The 21471-nt window shown below is 45.8% G+C and overlaps 1 protein-coding gene across 1 annotated transcript in view; it reads right to left on the bottom strand.

Moving 5' to 3' along the window:
* Window positions 1-21471, bottom strand: part of LOC311224570 (cadherin-2-like) — a gene marked incomplete at its 3' end in the record, with an annotated part of 162386 nt that overhangs the window by 52056 nt on the left and 88859 nt on the right. The window contains exons 5-9 of the mRNA XM_084309605.1: window positions 20071-20226; window positions 6881-7025; window positions 6214-6386; window positions 4036-4173; window positions 1679-1864 (exon numbers count right to left, since the gene is read on the bottom strand). Of these exons, the coding sequence (XP_084165731.1) occupies window positions 1679-1864; window positions 4036-4173; window positions 6214-6386; window positions 6881-7025; window positions 20071-20226 (798 nt within the window). The remainder of the gene's footprint in view (window positions 1-1678; window positions 1865-4035; window positions 4174-6213; window positions 6387-6880; window positions 7026-20070; window positions 20227-21471) is intronic.

Here is a 21471-nt window from a genome sequence, read left to right as displayed (position 1 = left end):
TATCCGAGTACCCCAATTATAGATGAGGGAGACTGTACATTAGGAGGGGGTGGCTGGGTGGGAGAAAGAGACTGTCTTGAGCAAATGTTCGAATCCGAAAAACTGGCTTGGGACAGCTCTAACTGGAGCTGAGCTGAATGTGTAAAATAGACATAAAAAGTGAAGGATTGGACTTTGCGAGCTAACTGTAATACAATGTTATTTTTACAATAATTTACATAACATCTCAAGAAATTACTAATGTGTATGGAAACTGACAAAAAAGGTAATGGTAAAGGTAACGCTTAAAATGTATTATTGCAGTGGCAAAAGGCGCAGTGGACATTTTTGGGTGCACCTAAATGAAAAAGTTAGGCGCACTGGTGCAACCAATGTAAAAAGTTAGTCTGGAGCCCTGCTCTCTCTGCTGTCTCTCTCTCTCTCTCGTTCTCGCTCTAGCTCTCTCTCGTATGTATCACGCTGTGTGGGTGACTGTCACTCAAAGCGATTATGGGCGGAGCACAGCCCAAATCAGCTTGAAATCTTGAAGTGGAAAAATTATGCTTTTGAGTACTTCATTAGAATACAAAACAATGAATCAATACACTCCGCTTGTACTGTAGCACTATTTTACTCTGTCCATTATATTGCATAATTTTACTATCTATTCTATTCTACAATTTTATTGCACTGTATTATTTACTCTGTCTATTACTTTTTATTACAGGTTCAAAACGGTCAGGTATTAAACTGTGTGGGTATCAAACAAGAGACTGTCAGGCTTTAAAACTGTGTAGGACCCAGGCCTAGAACTGCACCATGAGAGAGGGAACTGCGCCCTGAGTGGGAGGTTCGAAGGGTCAAAGTGGGTATAAAACAGGAGGGAAGACTGTCAAGTTTTAAACTGTGGATACCAAACAGAGAAGGTAAAGACTACTTTGAACTGTTGAACAGTAATCCAGAACTATTTTATTGCACTGTAAAAAATGTTTTTGTATCTATTCTACTATTTTATTGCACTGCACTATTTTACTCTGTCTATTTTATCTTACTCTTTTTATTATTGTCTATGTAAAACCGAATCAAACCATAAACAAGGTGGCCTGTTGGGATGTTAGATCCTAATGTGAAAAACTGTGGTTTTATATGTCTGCACTTTATGTGCTCATTTTATGCCTGTCTTTTTTCTGTTGTGAAGCACTTTGAGCTGCAGTTTCTGTATGAAAGGTGCTATACAAATCAAGTTTATTATTATTATCTACCCTCCCGCCTGAGGTTCCATAGGTGTTCGGTGACTTGCTATTGCCCAGGGGGGAATCAAACCTGTCACCTTACTCACTGGATGCTCTCTGTAAACCACCCATGGCCTCCTGTGCTGCAGGCCGCCCAGGTTTAATAACCAGGGTTGAGGAAATGAAAACTATTTTTTAAGTGTACTTGAATGACTATCATACTAAAACATGTGCTTTGAATTAGTACATGAAAGCACATACGAAGTACCAAAAATACATTGGTAGTATACTCTCAGAAAAGTGAACATGGGTAGAAATATACTTTTAACTTAATACACAAAAAATATACTTTCAGAAAAAGGGAAAACATCAATTCATTTTTTACTTAGGTGGTTATAGTGTTAATTTACCACCCTAAAATGAAAAACTTTCAACTCAGGTCAGATTCAGTTCTGGTGTCACATTACCTTGACCACGGTGACCAGGCCCTCGTTGGTAGTGGGGTCGGTGGGGATGGAGAAGCGTCCGGTGGGATCCCCAGAGGTGATGCGGTACACCGCGCTCCAGGCCGGACTGTGAGGCTGGTCCTTGTCCGTCACCGTCAGGTTAGCAACAATGACATTCACCCTGTTCTCCTGCACATCCCCATAGAACTGATGCAGAGAGGGAGAGAGACAGAGAGAGGGGGTGGGGCGGGGTGGAGAGAGAGATGAGGAGAGAGAGGGGGTGGAGAAAGAGAAATAGACGAGAGAGAGGGAGAGAGGAAAGAGGGGGAGAGAGGAAAGAGGGGGAGAGAGATATGAGGAGATAGAGGAAAGAGGGGGGATGGAGAGAGAGGGAGATAGATGGAGGGAGAGGGGGGTGGAGAGAGATATATGGAGGGAGAAAGGGGGTTTGGAGAGAGATGTTGGAGAGAGAGGAAAGAGGTAGAGTTAGAGGGAGGAAAGATGGAGGAAAGAGGGAGAGATAGAGGGAGGGAAGAGGGAGATATAAAGGGAGGAAAGAGAGAGAGAGAGACAGAGGGAGAGAGAGAGAGGAAAAATTGAGAGATATAGGGGAGAAAAGAGAGGGAGGGAGAGAGAGGAGTCTTTAATTAATTGTCACTTGTGGATTGTTACTGTGATATGTTTGTATTGGACTTTGTATTTGTGTACAGTATGCAGCAGGGATCGTGTCAGTACCGCTTTTTCCACTGCTGCGTCAAACAGACCACAATATGTCAGACTGGAGGGCAGAAATGCTGGTGAGCAACGCTGGTGCCCCCCAAGGAACTGTGCTGCCTGTCACACCAACTCAATAGACACTAACAAACTGAGCAAGCTGCTGAGGAAGGCTAGCTCCGTGGTGGGAGTCGAACTGGACAAAGTTGTAGTCTAACTAATGAGCACCAGTGGTGCAGTCTAACTAACAAGCACCGGTGTTGTAGTCTAACTGACAAGCACCAGTGATGTAGTCTAACTAACAAGCACCAGTGTTGTAGTCTACTGTAACTACACCAGAGCTAGTATGAGAAACAGCCTGGATTGTGCTGAGAAAGGACCAACAACAACAACATCGTTGGACTCTGGACTGCGTGTGTGAAAAGTGCTATATAGATAGAGCTATTCATATTTATTCTTATTATATTGTAAAAAATGTATGCATTGAAATGTCTGTAAGTCTCGACGACATTGAAAATGAGGGTGAGCTCAATATCCTTTCGAAAATAAATAAAGGTTTGAATTGAATAGAATTGAATTGGTAAGTAGAAAATAGGGCTGGGGTTTTTCAGAACTATCCCTTTAAGTGTTTCTGTTGTTTGCCAAACCATAGCAGTGAATGATAAAGAGATGACATCTGTCACACTGATATATATCAGTGTATCAATGCACCAGAACACATATTATCGCACCACTTATCCACCTGATTCCCACGGCGCTCGCTGTGTGTTTTCTAATGTTATCTATTGTAGGGACCAACATATTTGACTGTGTCATTCTGAAAGACTTCTGTAAACTGTACACTCTATTTAATTTTGGAAAACACATTGTGAAACAGAAGTGCATTACTCGCGGACACTTTGTGAAAAGTTCGGCCACATGGCGGCGCTAATCACATAAATCAAATTACAGAAATGTGATACTGATGGACAAATTATTATTATTAATATTCACACCAATTTTAAGGGCGGCTACGTGGCGTCGTGGACAAGGCGCTCGCCACAAACTGCTGGAGACGCTGGGCTCGTCAGTTCGAGCCCAGCTCTCCACATTTGCTTTCAGTTTAGCTGGTCGTCCGTACTAATACACATTGGCCGTATTAGGGGGTGGGAAACTGATGGGTGGGGATCGGGCGTTGTGGACAGCGACTCCTACAGGTCGGTTGGTGCGCCTGCGCAGTAGAATCAGGAAGTGTCGGGGGCAGCGTGAGCCTCCCACGTGTTACTCCTCGCCACTGAGAGATCGAGCTGCGCAGGTGAAAAGATGCGACTGCTGTTACCTCAAGTACCGGAGGGGACTTGTGCTATGTATGACTTAGTCCACATTGCAGCCGGCTTGTGGGAGGCAAGAAACAGCGTCCGTGACAGGGGAGGGTTGAATTGGATGATACGAAATTGGGATGGGAGAAAATATAGAAAAAATGGGAGAAAAAGTGGATAAAAAAAAAATATTCACACCAATTTGCTAGATGGTGGCGCTGTATCAAAGGTAAAACTTTACAACTTTGTACACCGATTGTATGTACATCTTATGGCTGTGTGTGTGTGTGTGTGTGTGTGTGTGTGTGTGTGTGTGTGTGTGTGTGTGTGTGTGTGTGTGTGTGTGTGTGTGAGAGAGAGACCAACCGTGTCGGTGGTAAACTCTGGAGGGTTGTCATTGACGTCGGTGATCCTGATGACAGCCGTGGCGGTGTTGGACAGGCCGTAGGTCGGGTTGCCCTCCATGTCTGTGGCCTGTATGATCAGACTGTACTGTGGAACTTTCTGGAAGACGGACAAACAAAACAGGGAATCAATTAATCGCCTCTTCTTTGCGATTCCTTTCATTCATTAAAAAAGATCCCAGGTCTTCCCCTAAAGGTGGAATACAATTCATTAATCGGGACGATATTTAACATTTTGAGATAATCTGCATCTATTAGAGGTGTAACGGTACATGTATTCGTCCCACGACTTCACGGTACAGACGTCACGTCTCGGTACATCCAGACATACGAAGAATACGTCTCATACGACACTAGGTGAAACTAGGGTTGCACGTTTTACAAATGTATGCTCAATATCTTTACTTTACTTTACACTGGCTTACTTTGATCTTTAACGTTGAATATTGATTGATTGATTGATTGATTGATTGAAAACTTTATTAACAGATTGCAGAATGGGTACAATACAGTACAGCTCAATACACACAATTGTTAAGGGGATGCAGACCAGAGAAAGACTTTCATCTTGTTTACATCAGGGTCCCCCATTTTCAATTCATCATAATATGACATACACGACATACAGATAGACAGTACTGCTACATCTATACATTTATGACATACCAGATTTACAAATACAGTACTGTTTGTGATACAAAAATAGTCTAAAAAAGAGAGTATATACATTTGACGTAGAAACTGTACATTGGAGGAGGTTGGGTAGGTGGGGTGGGGGTTGGGTAGGTGGGGTGGGGGACTGTGCATTGGAGGTGGTTGGGTGCGTGAGCTGGTAAGCTCAAGATTGTATTGCCACATTTAGATGATGAATAAAGCGTGAAAGCCGACAATGATGACAAGCCAACAACCGCACACGGTTGTGGGCTGTTTCTCCCCTCCTCCCCTCCCCTTTAGGTGTCCCCGACACAAAACCATGAATGAACGATATGTTTGTAACACAGCAGGGTCATTACAATACACTGAAAATGTCCATCCTTTTCTTGTTCGCCTAAATAATGTTAACCAATGGAAACACACGCACACACACGCACACACACACCAACTTTCTTCCGCTACTTTCCCCTCACAGGCTGATCAGAGAGAAAAAAAAGAAACGCACAAACATACTTTTGCTGATCTGGACTGGTCCTCTGAGCTCCTCTCCAGTCTAGCTGCTGTGGTGTTTACATCCAAAATATCGATAAATCCTCTGCCATTGTTGTGTAACATGTAATCTCTTCTCTAGAGCCTTCTTTCTCTGCTTCACGTGCAGTTAAATCTAATCTAGAAGTGAAAGTGAAACTGAAAGCATACACCGGTGGGGGGTGGGAGGCAATTAATTTACTCAGTGGATTCCCGAACACAGAATGACAACAGTATCACTGACTACCGCAGCAAGCCTAGGTGGAACTAAGTATAACTTAATAAAAAAAAGTATTATATTTAATAATTATTATTATAATAATAATTATATAAATATATAATAATTATTATAAATAATTTGTTCCTGTTGTTCCGAACTCGTACCGAACCGTGACCAAAAAAACGAGGTACGTACCGAACCGTGGCTTCTGTGTACGGTTACACCCCTAGCATCTATGCATCTAATACGCATCTAATACGCATCTAATACGGATCGGCTGATTCCTGAGCTCAAAAGGCAGATAAACAAAAAAAATTGTGTTTGTGTATTTTCTCTCTCCCTCTGTCTGTGTGTGTATTCTTCTGTGCTTCAATACAACGAGGCTAACTTGGCACAGTGTTTAATGAGAGATAGTAGTGGATTCACATTAATTAATGAGAGATAGTAGTGGATTCACAGTAATTAATGAGAGATAGTAGTGGATTCACAGTGTTTAAAGGTTCCATATTTTGCTTTATTTTTAACTTTTTGGGCAATTTTACACAATTCCTGTGAGTCTATGGAACACATCTGTAATTTTTTTCCCCAATAAATGTCATTGTTTTGTATTTTTAATCAAGTACTGTGGAGCACCCCCAACTACTTTATACGTGACAAATAAAACAAAACCTGAAGAACTTGAACTTGAAAACGTGCACACACGCGCACACACACGCGCACACACACGCGCACACACACCTCTCTGTCCAGGCCCGCGGCTACAGTGATGATGTCACCGGTCTTGTTGTTGATGGTGAACATGTTGGAGGAGGGGCTCTCAGGATTCTGGGACAGGATTTTGTATCGGAGCATCCCATTGGCTGTCTTAGGGTCGTCCTTGTCCACCGAGGTCACCGTCATCACAAAGGATCCTGGGAGACACAGAAGAGCACAACAGAAAAGAGATTACATAATTAATTAAAGGGGCACTTCACCATAAAACAACAAAAATTATTGACCACCGTTGTAGCCAAGGAGCGTCTGCTCCGAAAGCGATCCCAGACGAGAGCAAGGAGAAAGGGACAGAAGAAGAAACCTCTGTTTCTCTAATACATTAGCAATCAAAGGGATTTTTCGTGTAATAAACTTCAAAATGTTACCTTTGAAAAGAGACCAGACTCGTGCATGTGCTATAAGTATAAAGTATAATAAATCGCAAATGACTTTGGGTATGCAATCGTCAAAAATAAATAAAAAAGAATTGCAAAATGTTTGCCCGAAAGAGGTTAAGTAAAAAGGTGATACCATGGTGATGCATAGCTTGCACCATGGTAGCGCCATGATAAATTACTTTATTACACAATGGCCGGGACCTTGGTAAAACTTAAATGGCCATCATACCAACATGATGTGTGTGTATTCTCACCAGGTTTGGAGCCCTCTGGTACAGACCCATTGAACACGATACTTGTGAACTCAGGTCTGTTGTCGTTCATGTCGATGACGTTGATGACGATGTCAATGGGATTCTCCACCTGGTTACCATTCAGGTCGACCGCGTGGGCTCTCAGCTAGACACACACACACACACACACACACACACACACACACACACACACACACACACACACACACACACACACACACACACACACACACACACACACACACACACACACACACACACACACACACACACACACACACACACACACACACGCACATGCACACGCACACACAAACACACACGCACACAAACACGCACAGACTTTTGTTACTCTACTTGTGAAGAACGTCCATTCATTCCGTGAAGGAGAACACCACCAAAATGGAAATGTTATTTCCATATCAAATGAGATAAGATATTCCTTTATTGATCCCCTTGGGGAAATTCTGGCGTCATAGCAGCATAGGGGAGTTGGGGAGGGGAGGTACAGGTATGGGCTTTGCAATTGTAGAAAAACATAAATATAGACAATACAATTTTATCTGAATATACAACAATTAGAAAAATAAACAATGTATACAGAGGTGTAGATGAGGGTCTGTATACCCTATCGGTTATAATATATGTTGCAATAAAATAAATAAATATAGGCAATAGATTTAAAAAAAATATATATATAATTCATCTGAAAAAGTTAAAGTAAACAGTATACACAAGTTGAAGGTGAGGGCTGGCATAATATACATTATAGTCTGTGCAGATGTATATCCTAGGAGACAGTTCAATCAATATGTGTGAACAACCTACCTGGCATTTAACATCTTGCCCAGGGACTGCAGTTGAAAACTAGCTACCCAGCTAACACTGGCATATTTACAGTGGTGGTACTCTGTCATTACTGTTGAATAATGTGCACTGTCCCTATTCAAATAAACGTAATAACATTATAATTTATTTTCTTAAAGCTACTCTCTCACAAATAAGATCCAAACGCATGATGTCATCAGGTATAACATATGGAGCTCCTGCTATGAATGGGATTTCTATAGAATGTTTGTGTTTGTGTCATACTCCATTGAGCTTTGTTCTATAGTAGTGTTCTCAAACAGAACATTTACAGAATGTACTCAGAACATTCCCCTTGGTGTATCTCATCATATACTCAGAACATTCCCCTGGGTGCACTCAGTGTCATCTATATTATAGATGACACTGAGAGCACCCAGGGGAATGTTCTGAGTATATGATGTGTTCTGAAGGATCAGATTAAACCGAATATATATATTTATTTATATATATATATTTAATTGTATTTGTATATCCCCTGATATCCCCTGATATCCCTTGTATATTCCTTGTACAATATGCATTGAATATCCCTTCTAGTCTACTGAACATCCCATAATAGTCTCCATTCTACCATTGGACGAGACCTTGGTGCCAGGTCGCCATACCCCTCAGACCAGGTTCAATCGTACCGCTCAACATGTATGGACAAGTCCTAGTTCCGCGTAGGAATATGTCTACCGCACCACTAATGGTACTATTTATTCATAGTGCGTATATATACTGCGCTATTAAAGTAGAACTTTCTTTTAGTCCAGTTCCTTACCCTCCAACAGAGTGACAGACGCAAAAGCCTCCCCGCGAACCACGTGTGGGCAGTAAGGCCAATTCGGCCCAGTATCGGCATTGAGACATCGTGTATATTAATATTTGAATAGTCATATTTGGCACTATATCGTCGAGTTGGACGTATTCTATTAAGCTAATAATAGTCTATTCATATATAGTGCCTCGTGCGGTAAGAGTTCTATAGTAATCAGCACCCCCATCGTTTCGGGCATCAGCTGGACGCTTATCCAGGGTGGTTGACCCCACGTGAAGCTGCACCCGAGGAGCTCCAGGCCAAAGAGCGAGTGGACCTGTATATTGGATTATTCTACCGACGACGGCTAGCCTTCCCCGGCTTGGATTATGCTTTGAGTACTTTGATTATTCTATGGATAAAGGCCAACACTGCGGTGTGTTGGAAATACCCCCCCCGGAGAGGACGACAGGTGAGACGGCGCTCTGCACAGTGAGGTCGCCTCACGTCTCTCCGTCGTGGACCGGAGGACGCCGGCCACAGAGGGTCCAACTGCATTCATCTGTGGATCGAGGATCGTTGGGCACCGTGTCGCACAACTGTGGACTCTCCCAAGATACCCTCGGCCAGACGGGATCCAGCCAGTGACTCTCTAACCCCCCCCCCCCCTCCAGCTGTCCTACAAGCAGTCGGAACCTTCCCCTAGTGTATCCAGCTATATAATCATTCAAGTATCATCGCTATTGTTCCCTAAATATTCCAGGTTGTATATTTGCTTCCTGCGCAATCAGAGATTGGACATTCGATATTGATCTACCTACGAATACTCATTTGCCATAAAAGTGCATACTATTTCAAATCATAAATGTAATTAAGTGATCGTTGTACATACCTTTTGCTATGTATTAAAACTCAAACTTTCGATTTGGTACATTTGTGTTGGATCCGTTTATCAGGTGGGAGTGTTCAACATATTCATACCTAGTACTGGGTGGCCAGAGTCTAAAGTACAAGAGGTAGTGGTAGTAAGTATCATATCTAACCATACAGTCAGGGAATTGTACCCCTCAGTTACAATTGGTCCTTCGAGACGGATGGTAATCAGTGTAATATTAATATAGTGTTATTAATATTAAAATGGCCTATGATGAACACTCCACGAAACGATCCTCCTAACCAACAACGCCCGCGGCGCAAACGACAGCTCCCTCAGTACCTAGAGGCTTACGCTGTCAGTCAACAACCTAGTCTTCTACCAACAGTAAACGCGGTAAAACTAGAAAGTAAAATTATGTCTAACCCTAACGACCAGGCTACCCCGACCATAGAGGCCCCTATGGGTTCTAATGTAACTGACCAAGCTCACGGTGGGGACCAGGGGGAACCAGACATGACTTTACACCCCGCCAATACCAAAGAAGTAGTCCCCGACGAGTCCCGGGAGGAAGACAACACTACCGAGAGAGAACTCGGCACGGAAGAAGATGAGGAGAGCACCGTGGAGATAGAGCTCCAAGACTCCGCACGGAGTACCCCAAGGGACGGCTCCCCTATACAACCGTCTTCTCCCAGCGAGGCAGAGAGGACACTACAGCAGGCATTCCTCGTCAGCCTGAAAGCCTCTACTGAACGCGATAGACTCCAGGGTGACCGCGATCGATTGCAGATACAGCAACGGAGCGAAGAAGAGCACATACGCCTGGAAATAAGACGCATTCAGATGGAAGAGAATATGGCAAGAGACCGGGCCGACGCCCAGCGCGCCGCCACCGGTGCCCAGAGAGAATCGGATCTCACCAAGCGCGACAGAGCACAAGCGCAACTAATAGAACAGCTGATCAGAAGGACAACACCCCCTCCCTCCACCAGAGGCTCCAGGAACTCGTCTAGACATCACTCCAGGGCGGCATCCCCTAGCCGAGTAAGCGACCCTGAACTTGACCAACAGACGAGGTCTATACCCCCCGCAGACCCCCTTCCCCAACCGGTCCAATCGAGACCCAGCCACCGGGAAGGAGCAGCATACACTGCGGAGAGGCTAAATCAGAGACTACAAGCCCTGGATGACCTAACAGAAAACGAAGAGGAAGAGGAGGAGAACCACGCCCGACGACAGCACAGTACTCTACCGGACCAGGAGGTCCAGTACAGCCCAGGCTATACCCCCGCGGAGCTGCGCTACAGACCCCCGACGCTATTCACGGGTGAGCACGACGCACGACCCGCACCGAGGAACAGCACCTGGACCAGCGGGCCATGGTACACAGCCGGTACCAGCCCACGCCAAGGAGCAGGAGGAGACTCGCCTAGGAGGCCTCTCCCCCAGCGCTCGCCGATGTATCAACAATCCGCGTCATACATTGGCACACCTATGGTACCAGACTTCACCCAGGAGAACCGGGCCCAGTATACGGAGCTCCGCATGTGTCTAGAGACAATGTTGGTGGATGTCATTGATGAACGCCATAAATACGCGATACTACTGAAGCATTTAAAGGTACCCCGCGCGCACAACATAGCGCTCGCCTACGCCACTTCCACGACCCCATACACCGCAGCGCTGGTAGCGTTGGACCAGAGATATGGACGTATATGGGATTACGTGATCCAGGAGATCAGGCACATCGACCGCCTAACCCCAGCAACAGACAATCGAGCACTGGACGACCTGTCCATCAGAGTGCAGTCCCTGGTAGGGATGCTGGGAGTGCAGAGGGAAAAGGGTAGGCATGAACTATACGCCAACTCAAATGTAGAGAGGATCTTGGAGAAGCTACCGCCCGCCCGACAGGAGCGCTTTAGGCGGCAGAGAGACCACCGAGACCCTAATGGCCCCGAACCGAACCTCCTCGATCTAGCCGACTTCCTGGCGAGAGAAGTCAGCAGCTTACGGCTAGATACATTCGGACGGAGCACCCCTGGCTCCAGAGAAAGAACCAGGAGACTAAATGATGGAAGAAGATCGGTGACTGTCATGCACCAATCGGAGTCAGTGCCAAGCAGTAGGAGCCACAGTACCCCCTCAAGAAAGGAGAAGTGGAAGATAGTGTGCCCCTACTGTGAGAAAGAACACTGGCTGTCACAATGTGACTCATTCCCCAAGATGAATGCGGAGGAAGCGAGTCAATGGATAAAGTCCAACAGACGCTGTTTTCGCTGTGCGCGATCACACATGGCAGCCGAATGCCGCTTAAAGAAAAAGTGCAGTCGGTGCGATGGAGCCCATCTGGACATACTCCACGACAGTAACAGACGGCGGCCTCCACCCGCACCATCAAGCAGCAAAGCAAGCGTCATGTACATCGACCCCGCCAGCAGCAGCGGAGCCAGAGTGCTCTTAAAGGTAGTCCGTGTGACATTGAGCTACCAGAATAAAGTCATGGACACTTACGCCGTCCTTGATGACGGGTCAGAGAAGACCCTTCTGCTCGCGTCCGCTGCGGCCCAGCTAGGGCTGCGGGGGAGCGAAAACCAAATGACAATTCGGACAATAAGAAGAGATTTGAAAACGATAAAGGGCGAGAATGTCTCATTCTCTATCGCAGCAAGCGGCCAGCCCGAGCGACGGTACAGGATTACAGACGCTTTCACCAGCCAAGAAATAGGACTGTCACGGTACACATACCCCGTAGCCAAGCTGATGGAGAAATATGTACATCTACGCAAGCTACCGATCCCACTCATAGATGGTGCTACCCCGACACTGTTGATAGGCTCCGACCATGCAGACCTCATTGTCCCGATAGACCGGGTTCATACCGGACCCAGAGGCTGTCCTGCAGCAGTCGAGACCCGCCTAGGATGGACTCTCCAAGGCCCACTCGCCAAATCTCTCAACCGAACCACAGCCACTAGCTGTCTCCACTCCCGAGTCACAGAGGGAGACACCGCACTCCTGCAGCATGTAGAGAGGCTATGGACCTTAGAACAAATGCCCTTTAAGAACGAAAAGAAAGACATTCGCTCTAAAGACGACATCTACGCCATTAACCTCCTCGAGACGGGAACAAAGAGAGTCCCAGTCAGCGGCGTGTTGAGATACGCCACGCCACTCCTGCGGCGGGAAGGGATGCCTACCTTTCACGCAAAGAAAGACGCCACAGAGCGGTACCTACTAAACACAGAGCGGCGCTTAGCCAAGGACCCCGCCCAAGAAAGTGTATACCGCGCTGAGATTGAGAAGCTCATCACAGCGGGACACGTCACAAAGATTGACATTAAAGAGGCCGACCAGAAGACTGAATCGTGGTACGTGCCCCACCACAAGGTTCATCACAACGGCAAAGACCGCATCGTGTTTAACTGCAGCTACCAGATCGGATCCCAAAATCTGAATAAAGAGCTATTGCCCGGTCCTACACTCGGCCCCTCCCTACTAGGCGTACTACTCCGCTTCCGCCAGGACAAGGTGGCTATCAGCGGGGATATCAAAGGGATGTTCCTGCAGGTGAGATTAGTAGAGGAGGACAAGCCCCTGTTGCGGTTCCTATGGAGAGAGAGGCCAGGAGATGAGCACCCAGCCATCTACCAATGGGAAGTCCTCCCTTTCGGAACTACATGCAGCCCATGCTGTGCTACATTTGCACTACAGAGACATGTCGCAGAGGACCCAGCAGCGGACGAAGAGGTCCGACACAGTGTGAAGAACAGCTTCTACGTAGATAACTGTCTACAAAGCGTTTCGACCCAGGAAGAAGCCGAGGCTCTCCTACTTAAACTCCGCGCCTCTCTGATCAAAGGCGGCTTTGATCTCAGGCAGTGGGCCAGCAGCGATCCGCACGTACTGCGCAGCCTCTCCTCCGAGGACAAGGCAGCGAGCAGCGAGACCTGGATGGCCACAATCCCAGGAGAAGCCCAAGAGATGACACTAGGACTAGTGTGGCGCTTCAAAACAGATTCGCTCCACTATAGACACAAACCCCTGACCACGGAGCAGGGAAGGTCGACGGCAATACCAACCACCAGACGGAGTGTGTACAGAACACTCGCCCGACAATATGACCCGTTAGGATGTATGCTACCGTACACCACCAGGGCAAAGATGATTGTACGAGCATTGTGGGACAAGGACCAGGGCTGGGACGACCCCATTCCCGCACACCTTGAATCCACCTGGAGAGAGTGGGAGATGGAACTCCACTCACTCCCAGGCGTTAATATACGCCGAAGCTACTTCCCACCCACGGTGAGGCCAGAGACATGTAAAATGGATATACACGTCTTCAGTGACGCCTCCGAGGTCGCCTACGGATCAGTAGCCTACTTGCGGGCCCAAGAAGAGGGGGGAGAGATCTACACAGCATTCATCCTCGCCCGCTCGAGAATAGCCCCACGCAAGCAACAGTCTATCCCACGTCTAGAGCTCTGCGCAGCCCTCGCAGGAGCGCATCTAGCCACGCTCATCCAACGTGAGCTCACCATTCCGGTGCATAGAACAATCCTGTGGTCAGATTCCACGACAGTACTCGCCTGGATCAAATCGGATTCATGCAAATACAAAGTCTTCGTGGGAGTCAGAGTCACTGAGATTCAAGAGTTAACCGGAGAGTTAACCGGAGAAGCAAACTGGCGCTATGTTGATACAAAACACAACCCAGCTGACGTCATCACCCGGGGAATGTCCCTAGATGACTTAACCCGTCGTAACATCTACAGTGACGGACCAGCATTCCTCAAGCTCCCGGAAGGAGATTGGCCCACGCCCACCCCGAGGGAAGCAAGTGACGAGGAGGCTGAGAATAAGAAACCTATGTTCTGTGGATTGAGCACTGTTGTCTCCGCAGACCCCAACATAGACGATTGCATTACCATAGAGAGTGCGCAGCAACGGACATTCCTGCGGCACCACCCAGAGATTCAGTCCCCCGCTGATATGTCAGCAGCTGACTACGAGGAAGCAGAACTGCTTCTACTGCAACGAGCCCAGAGAGACTCGTTCCCCGATGAACTAGACTGTCTACAGGGAGGAAAGCCCGTCCCATCAGACAGCAGATTGATTCATCTGGCCCCCGAGAGTGACACACATACCCTCATCAGAGTGGGTGGTCGCCTGCGGAGAGCCCCCAATTTACCGGATGACATTAAGTACCCGATCGTATTGAACAGCCGACACAAGGTCACAGAGCTGATTATAAAGAAATACGACGAGGATGTACACCACGCAGGAGCAGAGAGAGTCTTCGCGGAGATCAGACGTCGTTACTGGATACTTCAAGGAAGAGAGGCGGTGCGACGCTTCCAGCGAACCTGTCTAGACTGCCGAAAGTGGCGCGCGCAGCCCAGCATACCACGGATGGCTGACCTACCTCCATGTCGCCTCCGACTCGGCGACAAGCCATTCCACTCAACAGGCATGGACTGTTTTGGCCCGCTGCACATAAAGAAAGGAAGAGGCACCGAGAAGCGGTGGGGTATTGTATTCAAATGCATGACCACCAGAGCGATACATATCGAGCTCCTTCCGACCATGAGCGCAGACTCATTCCTTATGGCCTTCCGAAGATTCACATCACGGAAAGGAAAACCGTCTACATTATTGTCCGATCACGGGACAAACTTCAAAGGCGGAGAAAGAGAGCTGAGGGAGAGCTTCCAAGCTATGGGCCCAGAACTTAAGACCCACCTCGCTCCAGCCCAGATTGACTTCCAATTCAACCCCCCAAACGCACCCCACTTCGGTGGAACTTGGGAACGAGAAGTACGTTCTATAAAGACAGCCCTGTACGCAGTACTTGGGGCCCAGACTGTGGCGGAAGAAGTCCTAATGACAGTCCTCATGGAGATTGAGGGAGTATTGAACTCAAAGCCCCTCGGTTACGTCTCCAGTGATGTAGCAGATGTCGACCCAGTCACCCCCAACACCCTCCTGATGGGGCGGCTAGATCCCGCGTTACCCCAGACAATGTACCGGCCTGAAGAAGCGAACGGCCGACGAATGTGGAGGTACAGCCAAGTATTAGCCGACAAGTTTTGGAGCAGTTTCCTACTGCACTACCTACCGTCTCTACAGACCCGCCAGAAGTGGGTAAAAGAGAGAGACAATTTGACGGAAGGAACAGTCGTCATGATTATTGACCAGTCACTACCCAGAGCTATGTGGCCGGCTGGCCGCGTAAGCAAAGTGATCACCGGTGCCGATGGCAAGGTCCGAGCAGCTGAAGTACTCGTCCAGGAGCGCATTTACACCCGTCCTGTGGCAAGGCTCATAGAACTGCCCCGACTCCCAGACACAATCGATGATGACCATGACCCTATGACTTTGTGAGTTGACTGACCCTTACAGCGAACCCTTGAGTGGTAGACAGTGCGGTTAATCTGTCTCTGCTTAACTAATTAGGTTGGGACCAATTAGGGGGCGGCTGTTCTGAAGGATCAGATTAAACCGAATATATATATTTATTTATATATATATATTTAATTGTATTTGTATATCCCCTGATATCCCCTGATATCCCCTGTATATTCCTTGTACAATATGCATTGAATATCCCTTCTAGTCTACTGAACATCCCATAATAGTCTCCATTCTACCATTGGACGAGACCTTGGTGCCAGGTCGCCATACCCCTCAGACCAGGTTCAATCGTACCGCTCAACATGTATGGACAAGTCCTAGTTCCGCGTAGGAATATGTCTACCGCACCACTAATGGTACTATTTGTTCATAGTGCGTATATATACTGCGCTATTAAAGTAGAGCTTTCTTTTAGTCCAGTTCATTACCCTCCAACAGAGTGACAGACGCAAAAGCCTCCCCGCGAACCACGTGTGGGCAGTAAGGCCAATTCGGCCCAGTATCGGCATTGAGACATCGTGTATATTAATATTTGAATAGTCATATTTGGCACTATATCGTCGAGTTGGACGTATTCTATTAAGCTAATAATAGTCTATTCATATGTAGTGCCTCGTGCGGTAAGAGTTCTATAGTAATCAGCACCCCCATCGTTTCGGGCATCAGCTAGACGCTTATCCAGGGTGGTTGACCCCACGTGAAGCTGCACCCGAGGAGCTCCAGGCCAAAGAGCGAGTGGACCTGTATATTGGATTATTCTACCGACGATGGCTAGCCTTCCCCGGCTTGGATTATGCTTTGAGTACTTTGATTATTCTATGGATAAAGGCCAACACTGCGGTGTGTTGGAAATACCCCCCCCGGAGAGGACGACAGGTGAGACGGCGCTCTGCACAGTGAGGTCGCCTCACGTCTCTCCGTCGTGGACCGGAGGACGCCGGCCACAGAGGGTCCAGCTGCATTCATCTGTGGATCGAGGATCGTTGGGCACCGTGTCGCACAACTGTGGACTCTCCCAAGATACCCTCGGCCAGACGGGATCCAGCCAGTGACTCTCTAACCCCCCCCCCCCCCCCTCCAGCTGTCCTACAAGCAGTCGGAACCTTCCCCTAGTGTATCCAGCTATATAATCATTCAAGTATCATTGCTATTGTTCCCTAAATATTCCAGGTTGTATATTTGCTTCCTGCGCAATCAGAGATTGGACATTCGATATTGATCTACCTACGAATACTCATTTGCCATAAAAGTGCATACTATTTCAAATCATAAATGTAATTAAGTGATCGTTGTACATACCTTTTGCTATGTATTAAAACTCAAACTTTCGATTTGGTACATTTGTGTTGGATCCGTTTATCAGGTGGGAGTGTTCAACATATTCATACCTAGTACTGGGTGGCCAGAGTCTAAAGTACAAGAGGTAGTGGTAGTAAGTATCATATCTAACCATACAGTCAGGGAATTGTACCCCTCAGTTACAATATGATGTTATAGATTCTATAACATCATATACTCAGAACATTCTCCTGGGTGTCTCTCAGTGTCATCTATAACATCATATACTCAGAACATTCCCCTGGGTGCTCTGAGTCTTCCTTGTGTTCTAGTCTATTGTTCTGGTCTGAGTCCTCCTTGTGTTCTATTCTATTGTTCTGCTCTGAGTATTCCTTGTGTTCTATTCTATTGTTCTGGTCTGAGTCTTCCTCGTGTTCTAGTCTATTGTTCTGGTCTGAGTCTTCCTCGTACTCTAGTCTATTGTTCTGGTTTGAGTCTTCCTTGTGTTCTATTCTATTGTTCTGGTCTGAGTCCTCCTTGTGTTCTATTCTATTGTTCTGGTCTGAGTATTCCTTGTACTCTAGTCTATTGTTCTGGTCTGAGTCTTCCTTGTACTCTAGTCTATTGTTCTGGTCTGAGTCCTCCTCGTGTTCTAGTCTATTGTTCTGGTGTGAGTCTTGCTCGTGTTCTATTCTATTGTTCTGGTCTGAGTCTTGCTTGTGTTCTATTCTATTGTTCTGGTCTGATTCTTCCTCGTGTTCTAGTCTATTGTTCTGGTCTGATTCCTCCTTGTACTCTAGTCTATTGTTCTGGTCTGAGTCTTCCTTGTACTCTAGTCTATTGTTCTGGTCTGAGTCCTCCTTGTGTTCTATTCTATTGTTCTGGTCTGATTATTCCTTGTGTTCTAGTCTATTGTTCTGGTCTGAGTCCTCCTCGTGTTCTAGTCTGAGTCTTCCTTGTGTTCTAGTCTATTGTTCTGGTCTGAGTCTTCCTTGTGTTCTAGTCTATTGTTCTGGTCTGAGTCTTCCTCGTGTTCTATTCTATTGTTCTGGTCTGATTCTTCCTCGTGTTCTAGTCTATTGTTCTGGTCTGAGTCTTCCTTGTACTCTAGTCTATTGTTCTGGTCTGAGTCTTCCTTGTGTTCTAGTCTATTGTTCTGGTCTGAGTCCTCCTTGTGTTCTAGTCTATTGTTCTGGTCTGAGTCTTCCTCGTGTTCTAGTCTATTGTTCTGGTCTGAGTCCTCCTTGTGTTCTAGTCTATTGTTCTGGTCTGAGTCTTCCTCGTACTCTAGTCTATTGTTCTGGTCGTCTTCCTCCTTGAGTTCTAGTCTATTGTTCTGGTCTATTGTTCTGGTCGACTTCCTCCTCGTGCTCCCGGCATTGTGAATTCATTAATTACTCCAGAGAGCAAAAGAGCGCATGTAAGTTTAATGTACTGTTACCCAGTGCATGATAAATTATTTACTTTATATTTGCTATGCTGTTAACTGTGTCTTGGTTAATCACCGGAATAAGGCCATGCAAAGACAACTTTATTTATATTAATTATTTGAATTCCATTTCCCATTAGCAATGCAAGCCACTCTGCAAGTTCTGTGAAACATTTATTCAGTGTGCACTCTCATTACTTTAATGGATATATATTGTACATGTCCTTACATTTCATTCTTCTATTGTAATCATGCTAATGTTTAAGGGATGTTAACTGTCTTGCTGTTGAACCGTTCACACCTCATCATGCTAATCTGTTTGAGGAATAACTCACTGGTCATTTTAACGTTCTTCCAAAGATATCAAGATGTCAAGATGTCCATACTGCCATTTCCATCCTCATGTATTCATGAGGATGTTTCTCCTGTTCCAGAAAGCTCACACTGATGTATCTATCCACTCACGACTGCTTTGTATAATACTGAACAATGTACCTCTATAACCCCATGCAACCTAAATACACTAAGGAAAACCAAACAAGTGTCTGTTGTCTGCTTCTTACCCTCTAAGCCCCACAAGGGATGGGTATCCAGCACACCAGCCAGTCTAGAGTAGAGTAGAATAGCTTTTCCTTTCACAATTTAAAAATAATATAAAAGTTTTTATATTATATTATTTTAAATGAATAACTATTACCAGTGCGTAATGCAGCGTGGTAGTAGATATATTTTCTTTTGTCTTATATTTTGTCTTATATTTTTCTTTTTCTTTAAATTTGGCATTGAGGTAATCCAAAAGTAACTGAACGTCCATTTACATTTAGTCGGAATACATACTGTCGGACAATCTGACAATAATTAACACATTTACAAGTTGTATTAAGTTTTGCAAATAAGGAAACAGATTCAAAGCACTAGAAATTGCGAATATCAAATTTGTTACCTATTCCTCAATGGCGCATGCTAACACTAGACGTAACATGCCTCTTCGTCTGTCACTCACTATCTGTTTCCTGTTTATAACCTTTATTTACCAGGGTAAATTATTTTTCACCTTGCATCACACTCACACAATTATACACATTCACACCTGGGAGCAGACACTATTGACCACTAGGAGCTGCCCAGTACAACCACAGTCTGACACTGTTGACCACTAGGAGCTGCCCAGTACAACAACAGTCTGACACTGTTGACCACCTAGTAAGCCTAATATATCCCTTGGCCTGAGGCCTAGTAAGCCTAATATCTCCCTTGGCCTGAAGCCTAGTATGCCTAATATCTCCCTTGGCCTGAAGCCTAGTAAGTCTAATATCTCCCTTGGCCTGAAGCCTAGTATGCCTAATATCACCCTTGGCCTGAAGCCTAGTAAGCCTAATATCTCCCTTGGCCTGAAGCCTAGTAAGCCTAATATCACCCTTGGCCTGAAGCCTAGTAAGACTAATATCTCCCTTGGCCTGACGCCTAGTAAGCCTAATATCTCTCTTGGCCTGAAGCCTAGTAAGACTAATATCTCCCTTGGCCTGAAGCCTAGTAAGCCTAATATCTCCCTTGGCCAGGGGTGCAGATGTCAGACTTACATGGAAGTTGGCGATGTGCTCTCTGTCCAGAGGCTTGGTGACAGATAGCTCTCCAGAGATGGGGCTGATGATAAAGATGCCAGTGGGAGGCTGGTCAGCGCCTGGACCCGTCACGCTGTAGCGCAGGAGCCGGTTATTATCCCGGTCCGACCGGATCTGGGCCGAGAGAGAGAGAGAGAGAGAGAGAGAGAGAGAGAGAGAGAGAGAGAGAGAGAGAGAGAGAGAGAGAGAGAGATAGGGGAAGAAAACGTGATAGAAAGAGTGATAGAGAGAGAGAGGGGAAGAAAGAGTGATATAGAGAGAGGAAGAAAGAGTGATAGAGGGGGAAACAAATGATAAGTTAAAATTTGTGAATAGAAATGTTCTTCCTAAAGAATCATCTGCAAACAAAATCACTTGTCCATCGATCAAGTTAATATAGAATAATTATTACTATTAATAAATATAAGTTACTTATTTTACAATCAATAGGCTACTGTCCATCCAGTATTTCTAGAAAGCAAATGGTATATGCTGACTAGATCAGAATAAAAACTGCAACAAATGAAAACAAGACAAGTCAATGATTTCAACATCTCCAAATATGAGTTACAACCTCTCTCCGCTTTACTGTACCTTTCTAGAATTGTTCTTTTGTAATACATTTGGAACTCTATGACGTTTTTTTTTCCCTCAGTTTAATTTTGTCATCCAATCCATTCCAGATCATTTAAATGAATAAATTATACCAACAGTAATATTAGCACTAATAAACTGTGCTAAACTAACTAACAGCTGACATATCACACTATTTATACAACGGCATGCAAATTTCTCTATTCTGATTGGCTGAAACAGTCCATTTACACGTATGTATCCTTCATAATCCACGCTCCTGGTCCCAGGACCCGCCCACCACCGAATCACATCACTCCGCCGGATCACTCCGTCGGAAAAAACAAGATGGCGGACAATAATCTTTAACAAATGGATATGTTGATAGCGTCATAACGACTAAATATAAAGCGATTCTGTCAAGGGGAACGTGTTAGCCCTTTAAACAATGTTGGATGATGTAATTGATGGGTCTTGAGGCAATCTAGAACAAAAGAAAAATCGCGGTTTGATTGATAGATTAATTGATTGATTTAAATGTCTACTTCCTTCTTGCTACTGACTGCAGCGTTCTCTCTCACTGTCCGACGCGTCACGCTGGCGTACCCACAAACACACACACACACATACACACACACACACACACACACACACACACACATACACACACACACGCACACACACACTGTGACACACACACACACACACACACACGCACACACACACACACACACTCCTGTCTGCAACAGCGGGAGAGTCAGACTGAGAGAGAAGCAGCGCTGTTTTAAGTGAGCATGGTCTATTGAA

Source organism: Notolepis coatsorum (genome assembly GCF_963971535.1).
Source record: "Notolepis coatsorum genome assembly, chromosome: 3".
Lineage (NCBI taxonomy): Eukaryota > Metazoa > Chordata > Actinopteri > Aulopiformes > Paralepididae > Notolepis > Notolepis coatsorum.
This window is presented reverse-complemented; position numbering and strand designations above follow the sequence as displayed.